Genomic DNA, 20350 nt, shown 5'->3' on the forward strand with positions numbered 1-20350 from the left:
AAATTAACAATGCCACTTAATCTTATTGTTAATGGTAAAAACCTTAACAAAAAAGGCTAGCTGCATCTTATATTTGCTGAAATATTTAAAACTTGATGTCAAAGAAATAAATTCTATATAAACTAAACAAAAAAAAAAAACTTAAATATCAAAAGGCTCCGTAAACAAATAGGATGAGAATACATGTTTCATTCCACAAAAAAATAAAAAATTTACATTTTTTTTTTCAAACAGTTCGTGGTAACGAACTGTATATTAAGAGCGACTCGTCTCAATAGTAACCGAAACTCTAAAAAACGGAATTTTTATATCAATAGATACACCAAATTGTCTTACCCATCAAGTTTCATCAAGTTTAGTCTTACCCATCAAAAGTAACAAACCTGAGAAAATTTGCCTTATTTTCGAAAATAAGGGAAAACACCCCCTAGAAGTCGTAGAACCTTAATAAAAATCCCACAATCAAATTCAGCGCATCAGAGAACCTTACTGTAGATGTTTGAAGCTCCTATCTAAAAACGTGGAATTTTGTAAATTTTTTTCCAGAAGAAAGATCACGGATCCGTGTTTATTTGTTGGGTTTTTTTTTTTTTGTATAGCAAGGAACGAACTATAACCTATAGTAATTGAACTACAATACACACCATTAGACTAATATGAAGGATGGGTCTAGGTAATTATAGATGGGAATTATGTAAGTTAAATCGGTAAGAAGGCTGTAGAGATGGCCGAATCCTGGTAAAGAATAAACCATGGCACATTTTGGATTTAGTCAGTTACCTGATTCTTTGAAGTTTGTCTCTTACTATTCCATATAAGAAAAAGCAATAGGTTTTTTCCTGTTTGCAAACTGGATTGCAGCGGTAGTTAGCCATTTTAAATTAAAGAATCCGGGTTGCAGAGGTAGCTTGCAACCTAGTCAAAGAGTTCGTGGTAACGTTTACATAAAAAAACGATAAAGTTCATCATAAATGGTGTCAGTCAAGAGAATGTCAAGTAGCAGTGTTTAATAGTAGTTTTGTTCATTTTTTTATATCAAAAGACGGTCATTAGAAGAACAATCCATTGCATACATTGGACTTAGTTAGCTGCCTGATTCTTTGAGGTTTTACATTAGGGAGCGAACTGTAGCCCATAGTAACTGAAGTATTAAAAGGAATCATTATATACATTATTATTTTAATTATAATCCTTAAGAAATCATCATAAGTAAAAATTTCCCATACCGGGAATCGAACTCGTTACATAAAGGATCGATATAGTTCATCATAAATGGTGTTAGTCAAGCAGTTATTAATATAAGTTTTGCTTTTATAACAAAGGCTAAAGATTAGTCTTCGAGGTTTTCATCACAGTAATATTAAACATTGAAATTGATTAAAAAATATTTTATCAATGAATAAATCGTTACATATCTGCATCGTTTGGGATTGAACCAGAGAACCACGAATTAATAGGCTCAATTGCTTCCAATATACCGACACAAGGGTAACTATTGATATTATTTTAATTATATTTAAAGTCAATGTATTAAAAGTTCACTCCAACGGGGAATCGAACGGCGGTCTCCCGCATGACAAGCGGGTATGCTTACCATTGTAACCATTGGAGACTTATGAAAAATAAGTTACATGTAAGACATGATAACGAATTCGTTTATACACTACAAAAATTATATAAGGAATCGGTCTGGTTCATTATAAATGGGGGTTATTTAAGTTTCGGCGGTATCATAGCTGAAGAGATGGCTGAAACCTAGTATAGAACATACCATCTCATATATATGGTTTAGTTTGATGCCTCATTCTCTGAAGTTTGTGTCTTACTATTCCAAATAAGAAAAAGCCATAGGCTTTTTTCTGTTTTTAAACAAAGAACTATAGCAAATAGCAATTAAAATATCTTAATAAATAACTATATATATCATGATGCAATACACGCTTATCTTTTGACAAGATAATACATAAAATTTTAAAATAAATTTTATTTTAGTTTTCAGTTCAGAATCGTTAAAGTTATTATGTAAATTGTTTGGGAATTTACATAATAACTATAACTATATATTATTTAAAATTTTATTTTAGCTCTCAGTTCAAAGCTATAAGTGTCCCCTGGAACCAAACTTTTTTGGCTAAAGTGAGCATCTCTACAAATTTGTTCTATAATTTCTGTAGGAAAAAAAGCTCAGGATAAATTTTACTTTATTTTCTTTTTTAATTCAGCATCACTAAGGTTATTATGTAAACTACAAAAATATTTATGGTGTCTGAGCAATAATTTTTCTTTTTTAATTTAAACTTTAAAAATACCTGAAAATGTTTAAATAACTTTTGGTTTTTGATCAATTTAATGAACTCGACCCATAACTACTGAATTATATTCAAGATATTCAAGAATGAATGATTCAACTAAATTTACATCTTTTATTAGTGACAACATTATTCGATTTTACGAACTGGAATGCGTAGCCATCACAATGTGCAAGGTTGGAGAAAAAAGATGGCATAAGGAACCAGACATTTTCAACGGCCATATGGATCTATACCTCATTGAACTAGAAGAAAAAGAAAGAGATATAGAAAAAGTACTAGATCTCATCAATTCCTAAAGCTGTCTAAAAGAAAGTGTTGTGGAAAAACTTGTAAAGCGGGAAATATCGGACATCCTTGATAGTTTCAGCCCCAATATATTCATTTTAGATATAATGAATCGTCTGGAAGAAGCATTTGGTTATAGTGACCAGCAAATTGAAAATGCTTTTAACTTCGAATTTTTTTTATCCGAGCTTGATAGAAAATTTTATGCGCAAGAAATAGCTGAAGAGTTCAGACAACCCAAACTTTATTATTTAGACTGGAAGGACGTTAACAAGAAGTATATTCCTTTTACAGAAAATCAACGACTGGAAATAATAAATAAAGTTTCACAATCTTTGGTGAAACTAAAAGAAAATCAAAAGGCCAAGACAAACAAGAAAATTTGGGATTACCTTCGGTTACCTTTTTAACAATCGATGTGAAGAGCCGTGTCCTCTTTGTAAAAGTCCTTGCCTTGAGAAAAAAAAACACGACGAAAGACACGATGCTTTTCATCAGCCAGGTGGAATTGTCGGTCACTATTATTACCCACATTTTTTACACATGTTTCAAAACCAGACCATTAGTACACCAAATTACTTCCAACAGCATCGGGTGCTGTCCCATCTTAACCCAAAAGTCTTGGCGAATTATACATGTAGTTCAGCTCCTATTGAATATCAATTCGCTTATGGAAAAGATAAAACTCTGTATAAAAATTTTTCACAAAGATTCAGAGAATGGTCGAGGCCATCCAAGAATTGGCTGGGATATAGAAGTTACGTTGTAAATAAATACAATGAAATAGTAGCAAACAGAAACAAATGTGAACCAAGTCGCTTTGTAAAAGGAGAAGAAACTTATTCTGGAAGTCTTGCTGATGTGAAAAGTATGATTGAAGAACAAGTAAAATACAAAGAGGATTTTCCGAGTAAGCACCAATGGTGCTCTATCCACAGCAGCTGAAATCAAAATTACTCCGGCTAAAGAAGCTCATACTACAGCGCAATCATCAGAAAACATCGGGATTGGAGAAAATAAAAAAAAAATACAACAAGAAGAAAACGTTTATAGAACATTGGATTGTTCAGAAATATCTTGGATGGCTAAGCGTGCTATATTATTGGGTTTTTCTCAGTAAGTCTATAATTTTTAAATTTCCGACAGATTATTAGTTGACCTAAGTGGTAGTGTAGAATTACTTTTACCTGAATATAAGGAATGAAAAGCTTAAATTTTCGTCCAACCAGATTAAAACACTTGAAAAAGCTGCTGTCACCGTTATGAGGAAATGGACTCTAGCAAACAATTGGACTTTTGAAGTTGTTTCCGGAGGACACAAAAACGAATATGGGCAATCCTTGGCAGTACTTGCTTGGCAGTAGGCTTGACAAATACTTGCCTGACAATATTTTGTCAAAAGATGTGAATCAAAGTCATACTCTTGAGTACGATTTTTGTACAGTGGCATCTTTCCAAATACCTTCTAGCCAAAGGAAATTGACCGATGAGGTTAAGGGCCGTTTGAAACTCATACGCACAAGGAACGATGCAGAAACATTTCTGTACCAGTATGGGTCCCACTATCCAGCGGGGCGCTTCCACTTAGGAGGCATAAACATCTATTATTGGGTCGAAACAACAAACAAACAACAAACAACAACACAACAAACAACAAAGCATAGGTGTTGGTTCGGATCAAAAGATGTTTTCAAAGAGGATATTGGGAAATCACCTTCAAACAGCAAAATAATTTGCCGAGGATCCCTTGAAAATCATACTCCGGTCTGGGAACTTATAAAGACTGCCCTTCCTGAACAAGCCGACCTTTCAAGATTAGTTTGGCTTGTAAAACCCAAATCACAGTCAGATTTTATTCAGGAAAAGCGCCATCAATATATGGCCCAAATAGAAAGAGAGAAGGAAGATAAATGGTGTTTAATTCAAAGGAAATATGGTTTTAACCTGTAAGAACTTATCCTGAAATTTCACACGCATTGTTGAATAGTTGCAAACTTTTGGGAAGAACACTAGAAGATCATCCTGGAAACTATAGAAGAGATTACGCTCTATTGAAACTTAAAGAAACTTAATGGAAACTTAAAGAGAACTGATAAATTAGTTCAACTGACTAAGAAGAAACTGACTTATGCTGAAAACTCGAACAGACTATATTGTGAGATTTCTAACACATTATTCGACAACGACACTGGTAGAAGCAAAGGATTTTTTTTATTTTTATAAGAAACAATCCGATATTATATTTGATAGTGTTCAACCGTTAAAAAAATGTTTTCCGTAATAGTTTTCTGTTTTGACTCTTTATGTCCATAATTTTCTAAAACCAAATAATTGTATATTATGAAATCTGCATGGTTTTTTTTTACATGAAACAAAAGCTATATCAAATATTTTCAGCCATTATTTCTATTCTATTTAAAGCAATATTCCGAAAAAAAAACATCTGTTAAAAATCAAAAACAGGCTAGGGTAAAACTTAAATTGTATAGTTTAGAAATTATAATATAACTGGAAAGGAAAGTTCGTGCAAAGAGGGTCCTACCCAGAGTTGTTACATTAATATGCTTCAATTGCAGTGGGAAATCATAAATAGTGTAAAATTAAAACTAAATTAAAATAAATGTAAAATTAAAAATATCGTTCAAGTATTCACAGAGACAAACACAGAAAAGTGATTTAGTGGGGCTCACGTAACTAAGACCTTTTTTATGCAGGACATGATTCGACAACTTCCTAACCTATCACAACCCTGAATATCTGTAACAGGGAGACTTTGGTTCTATAAAAGACTGATCTACAAAAGGATTGGAAATCTCATAATACAGGCACTCAGAAATACCTCTAAGAGGTTGCCATCAAATCCTGGTTATAGCGGTAGCCAAACCTAGTAAAGAGCGAACCATGACCCATAGTAACCGAAAGTTTAAAAACGCCGTTCTCCATGAAGCTGTTCAGTGAGAAAAGCTTCATAATTGACACTGGTTTGGAAATAGTAGCTATTATTATATTAAACTCATTATATTATTATATTATTATTCATTATATTCATTATATTATTATTATATTATATATATTAAATTCAGCAAAACAATGATTTGTAACTACGAAATGATCTTTTGACGATTTCGATGAAGAGCGTAATATCACTTGAAAGTGTGGTCAATTCGGAGTAATAGGGAAAACATTGAAACTGCCGTCATTAATTTGCCTCTTTGCTATTCCTGATAAGGTATTTATTTTCATTCATCCTTCTGTTGCGTGTGCTAGAGAGTGGAATGCACTTCCGCAAGAGCTGAAGTCATATAGGTCTCTCAGCTCCTTTAAAAAGAATGTGAAAAAATATCTAAAAGATTAAATATTTATTTACTAGATTTATTTTATTATCATTATGTTTAGAATTTTTCGATATTATTATTAATTATCATATTTTAGTTTGATACTTCAAGGGGTGTGAGTGGAGGAGAAGTTGTGTTAAAATAATTGTAATTTGAAGGCGGTTCGGGCTAAAAATTGGATAGGATAGGAGGCCACGCTGTATTTAGAGTGTGCAATTATTACGGGCCCAAACGTGCATCAATGCACATGAAACTGAGTTAAGTGTATTTTTATATATTCTTTTTTTAATTAAAACCCATATTGAACTTGAACTTGTAACTTGATCTTTCTTCCTTGACACAGCTTGTTAGGTCAACTTTTGATAACGCAAAGAGCCCAAGACCCTTCAAACATAACGTCAAATCGAAATAAAGCGCACAATATTAACAAAACCATCTTCATTTCATCTTTTTACTTTCTTCTGGAAAAAAACGCAAAATTTTACATTTTTATATATAGGAGCTTGAAACCTCTGAAGTATGGTTCTCCGATATGCTGAATCTGATGGTGTGATTTTCATTGATATCGCTTGACTTTTGGGTTTTTTTTCCCTTTTTCGAAAATCAGGCAAATTTCCTCTGGCTCGTAGCTTTGAAGGGTAACAATAAACTTAATGAACTTTATATATTTGGATTCAGCATAAAAATATTATTCTTGTCATATATCAATTGCGATCAAAATTCAGTTTTTTAGAGTTTCGATTGCTACTGAGCCGAGTCGCTCCTTACTTACAGTTCTTTTCTACGAACTGTTTGATTTCTGCTCATTTTTTTGTTTTCATAAAATTTTGGTTCCTGGAATATATGGAGGAGAATAAAAGAAACGACATATTACTGCTTCCCATGCGAAAAAGGGATTTTCCTAGTTGTTCAAGATGGGGGACTGCAATTATCCTAAATGGGGCTTAAGGGTATAGTGATGCCAATAGTGCAGTTTTCATTTCGATCTGATACCATTTTTGTGGGGTCTAAGCCTATTTCTCTAAATTCCCATAATTTTTTTTTCACAACAAACTTTTACCATTCAGGTTAATAGAAACAACAGTTATCATTCCTCAATAAGCTTTAAATTGCTATTGTTCCTCACTTTTTTTTTAAATGCGTTTTTAAATTTACGTTTACTATGTGATTGCTCGTTCTTTACTAGGTTGTGGTGAATTTCGGAACCATGAAAAAACCTGTTAAACCAAGAGCTAATGATGTTTTTTTCATTAAAAATTTTATCGCAGAGTAATGAACGGCTCAACTTACGCTATTAATTGTGATGAAAAAATTCCATGGCAGAAGAGTGGCCATTCCAAGTAAATAAAACGCCATGTAAACAAAGTTGTTACTGAAACAAAAAATGTGCTTACAGATTAAAAATATAAAAAGGTTCATAGTAATGAATAAGTTAGTTAAGAACAACATCTATCAATAGTAACTGAAAACCAAAAACACAGAAATTTGAAAACAATGTATACAGCAGCAGAATCTGCTTATTATGCTCATCCTGATATGGTAGGTAAAAGGGGTAAAAAAATAGACTAATAAAACTTATGGGCGTCTAAATAAGTAAAAGGCTGCGATCTCAATCGAAATTACACCATCATAATATTAATATGTATCAAATTTAGCTTGTTGGTAATTACTATTGTCTTATTTAGAAACTGTCTTTATAAAAATCAAACTAAAAGTGTTGCCCCTTCTAAAAAGTGCATGTTCGGAATTAAATAATAATAACAATTATTTATTTTTAACCCAGATCATATACAAAATGGCAGTTGTGGAGTAAAACAAAAAAAAGAAGAGATTACACTACAATACATGAATACAGGAAAACTAAAAACTTCACAAGAGCAGAGTAAACAAAAGAAAGAAAAGTGTTTTGTTTTCTTTAGATCGTAATTTATATTTTATCCTCTTTAAAACAGATTGCTATGTATTTGTTTGTACCTAAATGTGCCATTTTTAATCAACCACTTAATTTGGAGATGAAGATTTTAATTTAAATTCCAACAATGGATCAATTTTAAACCAAGTTAAGCTAAAATGGGAGAAACTGAATTAGGTAGAGGATCAAATACTGCTCTTGATGACACTTGGAAGAAAAATGTTCATCGAGAATGTGTTAACCCCGCGTTCAAAGCCGTCTTATCAGGTAAAGCCGTGTAGGCAGGAGTGTGCGGCCTCAATCATAATCCAAAAAGGGTTGGAAGCCCCCCTTCGCGTCTACAACAACTGATGCCCATAAGTTTAATAGCACATGTTTCACTTTTGTCTTTTAGAACTTTTTTTTGTCTTAATTGACAAAATAATAGCCATTTCAAGAATTTGTCCGATACATTATCTTCAAGGGCTGGATAAACAGGATTGTTTTAAAGAGAGGCAAATTTTATGCTACGTTTACACCAGAAAATATTTTCTAAGATTAAAGTAAAAGGACATCAAAATAACCCCCCCCCCCCTGGGCCCATCTTAGGTCTATTCATCCCTGAAAACTACGATTTTCTAAGATCTTTATTTTGGATGCTTAAAATTTCGAAATTTTAGGCAGTACCATAACCTCATCCGTGTTGCCACGCTGAACCGTGAAAAAAAAAAAACAAGCAAAACTAGTTAATTAAACATGCCAACGCTTTTCGTCTGTAAAAATTAACCATCTGCTGATTTCCAGAGACAGCCGTACATTCAAAAAAAGCTTCAACTTCTTAATCTCCCTGATGTCACATGTTTTAAGCTCATTTTTGCTGATTTTGTTATAATATTATTTTTTTAATTTGGCCCCGTTACTACCAAAACCGTATAGCTTCATTTGCAGATCTTTAACAGTACAAAATGAATTCTCGATTTTTCCTAATTTTTTACTACATGGTTTGTAACTTTTCACTTCACCTATCCCAACAATCAAATTTCAATTTCACAATTCTTGGTACTTTGATGATATAATTCCACATTTTTTATTTGGACTTATTTAAAGTAAGAATTGGACCAAAGAGAAAAGAACAGAAATTTTTGTAAAATAAACTAAGCTTTTGATTCCTTTTTCACTCCTTTTTTTTCACTTTTTCCTTTTTCACTCTGCTTGTTTGTCATTCATTCACTGAATTTCATCTTCAAAATTTCCACTTCGGAATATACTTATTACTTACTCCAGCGCCCCTTTCCCCTAAGGATGACACCTTTATCCACCTAAGATAACTCTGGCGAAAGTGAAAGATTTCAGAAGGGGTTCTTACTTCATAAATCTGAAGTAATTTCACAAAAAAAGTCGGGCGGGTACTTTTAAAACCTAAAAACATGTCGTTTAGAGACATATATTATTCAAACATCGGCAGCTGAACCTTCAACGAATCCTAAAATTTTACCATATAAGAACTGAATTTCGATCTTCGAAATGTGCGTTCTGCTATCAGTCTCATACATTTGTCTCTCCCTATTTTACTGGGACAGGAGGTAAATATTTTATACAAATATTAGAACTGTGGATGCACCTAAAATTAATTATTTATTTTGACAAAGTTAAATTAAATTTAAATTTAATTTAAATTTAGAAAGTGTCTACTGGTTTGGCTCTCTTTTCTTTTTTCTTTCTCTGACACCCAAGGTTATTTTCTTCCACGTAGCTGGGTATATGTTACTTATCCTTTATGCAGTCATAGTTATTTCTGCTCGTTTTATGTTTGACTAACTACATGACTTTATTTTGTTTATCGAAATTTGCACTAAGACTTCTTTGAACAACAAATGTTGTCAACTTTAAATTGAAGGGACACAACATAACAGTGACGTAAGTGTAAGGCTAATATTTACATTTCATCTTATCTGACACACTTTGATTGTCAATATGAGTCATAGCACTAGTACTGACTTAATTAAGGGTCATGTACCTCCAATGCATTATGCATTATTTTCTTTCTACCAGGGGCGAATCTCCAGCATTTTTATTGGGGGGGCAAGGGGGGTCCATATGCAGATTGTCAAGGGGCATGGGCTATATAGTAATTTTTTCTCCAAATTATTGAGGGGGGGGGGGGCAACAGTTGTCCCCCCTCCCAACGACGCCTCTGCTTTTCACCATTTCGCATTGAAGGCGTTGGACTAGAAACTTGGGAAGGGCATTAAAAATTGCCATTCCATCGAAAAAACAGGGCAGTTTCACAAAACAATACAGAAACAACAGAAAAACATACATAATATGACATTTTGAGTCCTGATTCTGAAATCTCCCTTTCTCTTGCGTACGTGCCTGTTTAGAGAAGTTTAGTCGTGTATTCATTTGATTTCTTTGGGAGAAGTGAAGTGCCGCCAGAAGAGGGTACCAGAGAACATGCACTTGCACTGAGCGGGCTCGATCAACGTCCCAAGGTGCGTATCAGAGATATTGAGCTTGGAAAGCAAACTCACTGCCTTAAAGAGCAGAGATGAATCTCATGCTACGCTAAAACGCGCTCTTGGTCGCCTAAACTCGATTGATTTTTTTTCTGATTGTAAAGATTTAGCAAAGATCTTTATATCTAAATTTCGAAATGTCATAGACACCTTTACAAAAGAATTATGAAATACTGAGACGTTAACTCCTTCTCTACGCGGATAATTTTATTTTCTACGTGATTTTCAAATGTAATAATAAAACTGAAGTAAAATTCAGATTCAAAAGTCCTTTAAACCCTTATATAAAAGAATCATGAAGCACAAAGAGTAAGCGATAAAGCACGTAGACGATTTCAACACTGCCACTAACTACCTTTTCAACAATAATAACTCACTGAATGAGACGACGCCTGAATAAATGTTTAAAACTTTGCCACAGAGTAATACAAAAGTTTTGAAAGTATTTTGATTTCTTTCATAATAATCTGAACTACTACTTTAGAAAGTACGACACATGGATCTAAATCGGACTAGGGGATATTAATAAGCCGAAATTCAATGACAAGCCATGTCAGGGTTAAAGTTAAGAATTTTTAAGTATGTTATTTAGCAAGAAATGCTGCGAAATTTTCAAACTTAAGGTTCATGTTCCCTGTAAATTGTATAATTTCATGACAAAACTAGAGTAGCAGATTACACCCAGAGGGAAAGATAATTGTATCACTGGATTTATTAGCTTCAGATATCCATAACTATGATATTACTAAGAATTTTTGTTTCTAGATACATAGAAAATGCTCCTATTTTCATACGTTTCTAAAATATTTTGGTCAAACTTTTCAATCTAAAAAAAATGCGGTAGATGGATAAAGCTGAATTTCGGCTAACGAATGATAGCAAAATTTGTATCTGGCATTGAAATACTAAAACTGTAGAACTGCAGAAAGATAATATGCCAAAAACGTGAACTACAAAGTAGACTTGTTGTTTGCACAATGTGTCAGCTTCAAAAATACCCAACCATCTCTTAATTACAATTTGAAGAAGCAAGGTGGCACAAGCTTTTCCGGTAGTTAGTGGCCTTCCGAGTCCAATTAGAGTTAAACCCAAAGTTACCAGTGTTTTCGGATGTGAACATATTTATGTTTTATAAGTACACTGGACATGGTCACCTTCTTCCTCAAGATTGGCCACAAGGCCTCAAGAAAAATGTTGATCAAGAAATGTACTTTTTTGTTTTCACCTCATCCCTCGTGGAAAATACTGATACCTCCCCCCCCCCTCCACACACACACACACACACACACACACACACACACACACACACACACACACACACACACACACACACACGAACGCACATACACACACACACAAAGGTTGGATCATTGTGTAGCTACCTGTGTTCTTACGACTGAACTTAAATGGCTATTCTTCTAATTAAATATACTTGCATTTTTTCCATATACTAAACGTTATACATCTGGGAATCTAGCCAGAGCACTAATGCCCAGGGTCAGAGTCAAATGTGAAATATTCCTCTAAAAGACTTATAATAGGGATTTTTCAAGGATATCCTGGAACAATTCATCGTGAAAACGTCTAGCTTATATTCTACTATACTTAAATCTACTATACTACTATACTGATAGACTATCATACAACAGGTGAAACTGACATCATTTTTATACAATCCTGAAAAAGGCTTATACCAGCTTTGCCTCTCCCTTAGAATATCTGTCTTGGCGTTATCTACAATTAGCCATGGCTTGATGGCAACTTGATTTTAATTTAAAAAGCAACGGTCCGATCCAACTTTAGCAAAAAAAACATTGCTTTTCAATTTCAGATCCTACATTTTAACCTTTATGACAAACCTATCTGCTTCTCCGTTTGTCTAGGGTGAATCCTATCCACCATCAGAATCCTCGCTAATAGATAAAATCATAGACGTTAATAGGTCCAACCATTAATGAGGGAGCAGAAGATTTTTCCCAGAGAGTAGAAACACACAAAAAATCAATCTTTAGGTCACTATTTTTCGTCTTTTCTTTCAAGGGCATTCCTTCAAACAAAGGTCAAGGACATCCTCCTGTCGCCGTTTGAACAGCAAGGAGGCATAACGGAATACACAAGTAGATAAAACACTTGACATAAAAACATGATATTTATGGTTTTAAGGTCATAAGTAATGGCAGTATCTTGGACATTTATAATGTGTCCTTGCATTAATCAATTTTATTTTAAATACTCGATCGGCCACTTCTCCAGTTCAGGGAAAAGATTTATCAAGTGATTTATTACAAATTCCGGAATATGTGATGGATAATTGAAAATGTCCCACTGAAATTGCTCAAGAATCGTTGGGTTACACGAGCACTGTGAGGACAAGCATTGTCATTGATCAGAACCATTTCAGAAGTCAGCAGGATTCTTCCTTTTTTTTGAAAGAAGAAGATTCTGATCACTGTCATGGATCAGAGCCATTTCAGAAGTCAGCAGGCTTCTTCTTTTTTTGAACAGATATCGGTAGGACATTTCAGAAGTCAGCTGGCTTCTTCTTTTTTTTTTGAATATATATCGGTAGGACAGGCATTGTCAAGGATCAGAACCATTTCATAAGTCAGCAGGCTTCTTCTTTTTTTTTTGAAAGAAGAAGATTCTGATCACGGCATGAATCAGAGCCATTTCAGAAGTCAGCAGGCTTCTTCTTTTTTTTGAACAGATATCGGTAGGACAGGCATTGTCATGGATCAGAACCATTTCAGAAGTTAGTAGGCTTCTTCTTTTTTTGAACAGATATCGGTAGGACAGGCACTGTCATGGGTCAGAACCCTTTCAGAAGTCAACGGGCTTCTTTTTTTTTGAACAGATATCGGGTAGGACAGGCACTGTCATGGATCAGAACCATTTCAGAAGTCAGTAGGCTTCTTATTTTGTTTTTTTTGAACAGATATCGGTAGGAAAGGCATTGCCATGGATCAGAACCATTTCAGAGGTCAGCAGGCTTCTTCTTTTTTTTGAACAGATATCGGTAGGACAGGCATTGTCATGGATCAGAACCATTTCAGAAGTAAACAGGCTTCTTCTTTTTTTTTTGAAAAGATATCGGTAGGACAGGCATTGTCATAGATCAGAACCATTTCAGAAGTCAGCAGGCTTCTTCCTTTTTTTGAAAGAAGAAGATTCTGATCACTGTCATGGATCAGAGCCATTTCAGAAGTCAGCAGGCTTCTTCTTTTTTTTTTTGAACAGATATCGGTTGGACAGGCATTGTCATGGATCAGAACCATTTCAGAAGTCAGCAGGCTTCTTCTTTTTTTTGAACAGATACCGGTAGGACAGGCATTGTCATGGATCAGAACCATTTCAGAAGTCAGCAGGTTTCTTCCTTTTTTGAACAGATATCGGTAGGACAGGCATTGTCATGGATCAGAACCATTTCAGAAGTCAGCAGGTTTCTTCCTTTTTTGAAAGAAGAAGATTCTGATCACTTTCATGGATCAGAGCCGTTTCAGAAGTCAGCAGGTTTCTTCTTTTTTTTAACAGATATCGGTAGGACAGGTATTATCATGGATCAGAACCATTTCAGAAGTCAGCAGGCTTCTTCTTTTTTTTGACCAGATATCGGTAGGACAGGCATTGTCATGGATCAGAACCATTTCGGAAGTCAGCAGGTTTCTTCCTTTTTTTGAAAGAAGAAGATTCTGATCACTGTCATGAATCAGAGCCATTTCAGAAGTCAGCAGGTTTCTTCTTTTTTTTGAACAGATATCGCTAGGACAGGCAGTGTCATGGATCAGAACAATTTCAGAAGTCACCAGGTTTCTTCTTTTTTTGAACAGATATCGGTAGGAATTGCAAAGTTTCACAACAAGAATCCTCAGTAGTTGTTGTTCCATGCTGCATAAACTTCACGAGCAATACGCCTCTTGGCAAGAAAGAAGACATGTTTCATCTTAGGTGTCCCATTGGATGGAGACTTTCATTGACTCTTATCTGGGCCAAGAGAAACGCATAGTTTGCCAGGAGGATGCTGATGTTAAGGGATCTTTGGATTTCAGACTATTCCAGAGTCTGAAATACGCCAAAACTTTTTTCCAGATCAGATTGAATTTACAACCTTAAGTCCTTGGGCAAAGAGGAACCTGATGTACAAAATAACAGTTTGGGACAGGGATTCCTTAAAATCTGCTGAAAAAAAGGCCAAACAACATTAGTTTTTTCATTGGCCCGGAAAGTTTTTTCCTTCAGTCTTTGGGGCAAGGAGACCTGATGAAGAAAGAACAATTTAAGAAAGTATTGGTGCCCAAAAACAGATCAAAAATTTTTTTGAAGGGTTGAAATTTTACACCTGTAAGTTTTTATGCCAAGACTATTGCATGATGAAAAAATGAAATAGAAATATTGATTTTCTTGGAACTAGGGCCCAAAAAACTTTTTTCTGAACAGCTTAAAAAACGTAAGTCCCTGGACCAAGAGGACCCTAATGTACAAAAATAATCTTAGCTTGGAGGCCTAGCCTGGAAGGTGCAATTGACATTCCGGTCTTTAGAGGATTTAGAGGATATCCTCTAAATCCCCCTCTATATCGCCCTAAATTATCTTTAGATGATTTAGGGGGCAGCTTTGCTCTTATTGGTGATAACTTGTGTTCCTTTGAAGTTTGACTTTATTATTCTTTTTAATTTCTGTCCGTTTTATGATTTGTCCATAGTATTATCTGCTATCTTTATGTTTTATGTGATTATTGATTTTAATTCTTGTTCTTCTCGAGTTTCATTGATTTATTCTGATTAATTTCTGGCATTTTAAGTTTAGATGATTATATGATATTGTTTTTATTTGTTCTAGGTTTTAATGTGGCTCTTAAATTTTACACTCCTTTACCTCCTACGCCCTTACTCTTACACTCCTGCATCGAATGACAAACTCTACATCTACAACTGCTTCCACAGCTTTTCCTCCCGAGGTTAGTCCAAAAAACTCCTTTATATCTCTTTTGGGGTAGTGTACCCATTTTTTTTTCAGACATTTCTAGTCAGAAATAACCAAACAAAGTTGAGTCAAAATTAGCAAGAATAGATTTTACTTTTCAAGCAAGATGTTTTCTTAAACAAATTCAAAATGAAGGCAACACAGAGATAACTAAAAAAAAGCAAATACCAAAAAATAAGACAGAAAAAATCCTTTAGGAAACAAAATTACCTAGATATAAAGAAGGCAACAAGAACTTGAGCAAAGAAGATATTATATGGCTCATCTTCAAAAAAAAATCAAACAAAACATTATTGCAAATAGCAATTCAGAAAAAAAATGAATACTAACATGCCTCCACTCAGAAAATAATCCCTCCCCCAAGGTTGGCCCAAAGAGCATCTTTTACTACTAAAAGGAAAATAATGACCTACAATACATTTTTTGACAATTCAGATATCCACCCCTCCCAGTGGCACATCCAGGGGAGGGGCGAGGGGGGGGCGCCCCCCCCTAACGTAGTCGAAAGCCGGGGCAGTTACTGAATTAACGCGAGTTTGCGTTAAATAAACATGCTCCTAACGCAAGTTTATCAGATCAACCTTTTTTGCACCCCCCCCTCAAAAAATCCTGGATCCGCCCCTGATCCCTCCTTAGGAAGTATCCTTGGATACCCATGCTCCACCTAAGATTTAAGCTGTGTGAGCTTATGAATGTTAACTTATCACTAGCAAATCTAATCAAAGGATCATCCACAGATTATGGTCACAGAAAGAGAGGAGTAACTTTTCAAGTGAAAGATAAATTAAAAAAAAATTACTTACTTATCTCTCGGCAAGTGAGGTTCCAAAAGAGGTTGACTCTCATCAACCAAAACTGGCTGAGAAAGAGATTCTTCTTGGGTTCTGGAGGTTGCTGCACGTCTTCTACTTGGTTCCTCCGACATTTTAACCTTTAGGGAAAGATTAGTATTAAACTAAATAGTAGAAAAAACAGATTATCGAAATGATATGCAAATGATGTAAAAACTGGATCAATAAAAACAACTTAAAAACCCTAGATAAAAAAAAACTCAGAACAAAATTTTTTTTAATTTTTGCTGCCATCCTTAAAGGTCATATCATTTAGTATAGAGCTAAAAAGGGGAAAAAACAGATTGTCGAAATGACATGTAAATGGTGTAAAAACTAGATCAAGAAAAACTACTTAAAAACCCTAGATTAAAAAAAATCAGAACAAAAAATTTTTACATTTTTGCTGCCATCCTTAAAGGTCATATTTGACATGTCCATCCTTGTGGAATAATTACAACAAACCGTTTGTTAAGCCTTCTCAAAGCAAGGACCAGCTGAGTACCATAGCTGAGAAAGATCAAAGTGTGACTGAACATGCATTGCACTGCTAACCCTCCCTTTCAGACCTCCCCTTGATCTTGCAATACAATTCTAAGTGTGATAGGTAGGCCTATTAGACGCATAAAAGGTTAATTTGAAAACGAACAAAAATCACGAGGCCTACACAAAAGAGAGCGGCTAATGTCCGCTTCCCTAACTGTAAAAATCTAACACCTGCTGCATCAATGAAAAACTTCTTTTTCGGAAAATTATTTTTTTAACTAATTTCTGTTCGATTTTGATTGCCAAAGATTCAAGTTTTTCAACCTTCCCCATTTCAAAACGGATTTTTTTTTTTTTAGCATCCAAGTTTCATCAAAATACCAGTATCAAAGTAACAACATCAAAGTAACAAAGTATCAAAGCAAACAAAGTAATAAAGTAAACAAAATATCAAAGCAAACAAAATATCAAAGTAACAATAAGGAACTTGCATAACTTACAGCCCTAGCCCCGTAAATTAGTAAATCAAAGTATCAAAGCAATAACAAGCAATTAATATATATTACAGCCCTTGTCCCAGGACTGTTCAGGGTTTGTCAATACGGCACAAATATTTATTAGGAGGAGGGCTGCAATATCAAAATAAATTACAGGTTGATCATGTCCACAATTTACAAGGTGATTTCTTTTAACAATTAATCAAAAAACTTTTTCCACAAAATAAGTTTTTCAAAAAAAAAAGTAATGAACTCCATTAAACCAAAAATGAACAAAAATAGAATCAAATAATCTACCAAGCAAACAACTACCACAAATCAGTATTAATAAATAAATAAAACCCAAAACGAGCAGAAATTAATCTGAGTAGGGTTCTAAACCCTATGCTTTCTAAAAGCCAGAATATAATTTGTGCTTTACTGAAAAAAATTCAAATGAATTTACTGATAAAAATGTGCATTGTCAGTTTAATATAATGCTGATATTTATTCCTTAAAATCTTAATTAATTTTGTATTTCCTAAAGTTATAAAAGTGAAAACAATTAAAAGAATGTTTTCAGTTAAATACAAATTACATTCTGGCTTTTAGAAAGCATACGGTTTAGAACCCTACTCAGATTAATTTCTGCTCGTTTTGAGTTTGACTTATTTTAATTTCTGTGTGTTTTGGGTTTCATTTATTTATTGATACTGATTTGTGGTAGTTGTATGCTTGGTAGATTATTTGATTCTATTTTTGTTCATTTTTGGGTTAATGGAGTTCTTTAATTTTTTTTTCTTAAACTTATTTTGGGCAAAAAAATTTTTTGATTAATTTCTGTTCATTTTATATTGACAGAATCTTTTTCAAGGAGAAAGACTGAGCCTCTTCTGAAGTTAAACCACCATCCCTTGAATAAAAACCTTTGATACCCCCTGGGGCCTGGGCATAACTTACAACCCTTGCCCCCGTCTCTGGGATTTGTTTCAACCCCAAAAGCCTTGTTATGTGATATTTAGACTATTTTGAACAGAATGACTATCTCAAAATTTCTCTTTGACGCATTTCGGGACAATATGACGTTATTGTAGGGGGGAGAGGGTAGCTGCCCTCTGATCATTTTGACTCTTAAAAGGGCACTAGTGCGTCTGATTACCAATCCAATGAGCAAGTTTATATGACCACACTTTCTATAATAACCCTATATGTCCCCAGGGCAAAACTTACAACCCTTGCCCTGAGGGCTGGGGGGATTTGTCATCCTCAAAGACATAATTTCCAGACCTTTCTGATAGGCTTAACAATATTGCTATATCGAAATTTTGATTGGAAGTGTTTGAGGAAATGATAGGCGTGGAGAGACATATGCCCTCTGATCACTTTCGACTAACAAAAAATGCACTAGTCCTCTGAATTTCCAATCAAATGAGCCCATTTTGAAGCTTCTACAAAAAAAATTTCTATAAAAAAGTTAAATGCCCCAAAGGCATAACTTACAACCCTTGTCCTGAAGGCTATGGGAGGAGGGTTTTGATCCTCAAAGACATAATTGCCAGACGTTTCAACTACGTTGAACAAAATGACCATATCAAAATGTTGATCAGAAATGTTTGGGGAATCGATGGGCGGGGGGGGGAGGGGAGGGTTGTTCTCTTTCTGATTACTTTCGACTATTAAAATGGGCAATAGCCCTCTCAATTTCATCAAAAGAGCCATTGTTGAAGTTTTTACGACAACACTTTATATATGACAATATATGCCACCAGAGCATAACTTACAACCTTAGCCCTGATGGCTGTGGGGGGTTGTCATACTCAAAAACATAATTTCCGGACCCTTCAACTTTGTTCAACAAAATTGCTATATCAAAATGTTGATCGGAAGTGTTCGGGAAAATAATGGGTTTGGGGGGGGGGTCACCTTCCGATCATTTTTGACTATTAATAAGGGCACTAGCCCTCTCAATTCCCAATAATAAAAACCTTTTATGCCCCCCGGCATAACTTACAACCCTTGCCCTGAGGGTTGTGGGAGGGTTGTCATCCTCAAAGACCTAATTTCCAGAACTTGAAACTACGTTAAACAAAATTTACGTTAAGCAACTTATTTTGGGCAAAAAAATTTTTTGATTAATTTCTGTTCATTTTATATTGACAGAATCTTTTTCAAGGAGAAAGACTGAGCCTCTTCTGAAGTTAAACCACCATCCCTTGAATAAAAACCTTTGATACCCCCTGGGGCCTGGGCATAACTTACAACCCTTGCCCCCGTCTCTGGGATTTGTTTCAACCCCAAAAGCCTTGTTATGTGATATTTAGACTATTTTGAACAGAATGACTATCTCAAAATTTCTCTTTGACGCATTTCGGGACAATATGACGTTATTGTAGGGGGGAGAGGGTAGCTGCCCTCTGATCATTTTGACTCTTAAAAGGGCACTAGTGCGTCTGATTACCAATCCAATGAGCAAGTTTATATGACCACACTTTCTATAAAAAACCCTATATGTCCCCAGGGCAAAACTTACAACCCTTGCCCTGAGGGCTGGGGGGATTTGTCATCCTCAAAGACATAATTTCCAGACCTTTCTGATAGGCTTAACAATATTGCTATATCGAAATTTTGATTGGAAGTGTTTGAGGAAATGATAGGCGTGGAGAGACATATGCCCTCTGATCACTTTCGACTAACAAAAAATGCACTAGTCCTCTGAATTTCCAATCAAATGAGCCCATTTTGAAGCTTCTACAAAAAAAATTTCTATAAAAAAGTTAAATGCCCCAAAGGCATAACTTACAACCCTTGTCCTGAAGGCTATGGGAGGAGGGTTTTGATCCTCAAAGACATAATTGCCAGACGTTTCAACTACGTTGAACAAAATGACCATATCAAAATGTTGATCAGAAATGTTTGGGGAATAGATGGGCGTGGGGGGGAGGGGAGGGTTGTTCTCTTTATGATTATTTTCGACTATTAAAATGGGCAATAGCCCTCTCAGTTTCCAATCGAAAGAGCCGTTTTTTAAGTTTTTACAACAAAACTTTCTATATGATATTATATTCCACCAGAGCATAACTTACAACCTTAGCCCTGATGGCTGTGGGGGGTTGTCATACTCAAAAACATAATTTCCGGACCCTTCAACTTTGTTCAACAAAATTGCTATATCAAAATGTTGATCGGAAGTGTTCGGGAAAATGATGGGTTTGGGGGGGGGGGGGGTCACCTTCCGA

The 20350-nt window shown here is 34.8% G+C and overlaps 1 protein-coding gene across 2 annotated transcripts in view; it reads right to left on the minus strand.

Moving 5' to 3' along the window:
• Positions 1-20350, minus strand: part of LOC148949889 (equilibrative nucleoside transporter 1-like) — a 220031-nt gene that overhangs the window by 188088 nt on the left and 11593 nt on the right. For both annotated transcript variants that reach the window (XM_089091357.1, XM_089091356.1), the window contains exons 2-3: positions 16126-16253; positions 7223-7304 (exon numbers count right to left, since the gene is read on the minus strand). In XM_089091357.1, coding sequence (XP_088947483.1) covers positions 7223-7304; positions 16126-16247 — 204 coding nt within the window. In that variant the 5' untranslated portion in view covers positions 16248-16253. The remainder of the gene's footprint in view (positions 1-7222; positions 7305-16125; positions 16254-20350) is intronic.

The sequence above is a fragment of the Artemia sp. Qi Xiang Cuo genome, chromosome 7 (genome assembly GCF_049724085.1).
Source record: "Artemia sp. Qi Xiang Cuo chromosome 7, ASM4972408v1, whole genome shotgun sequence".
Lineage (NCBI taxonomy): Eukaryota > Metazoa > Arthropoda > Branchiopoda > Anostraca > Artemiidae > Artemia > Artemia sp. Qi Xiang Cuo.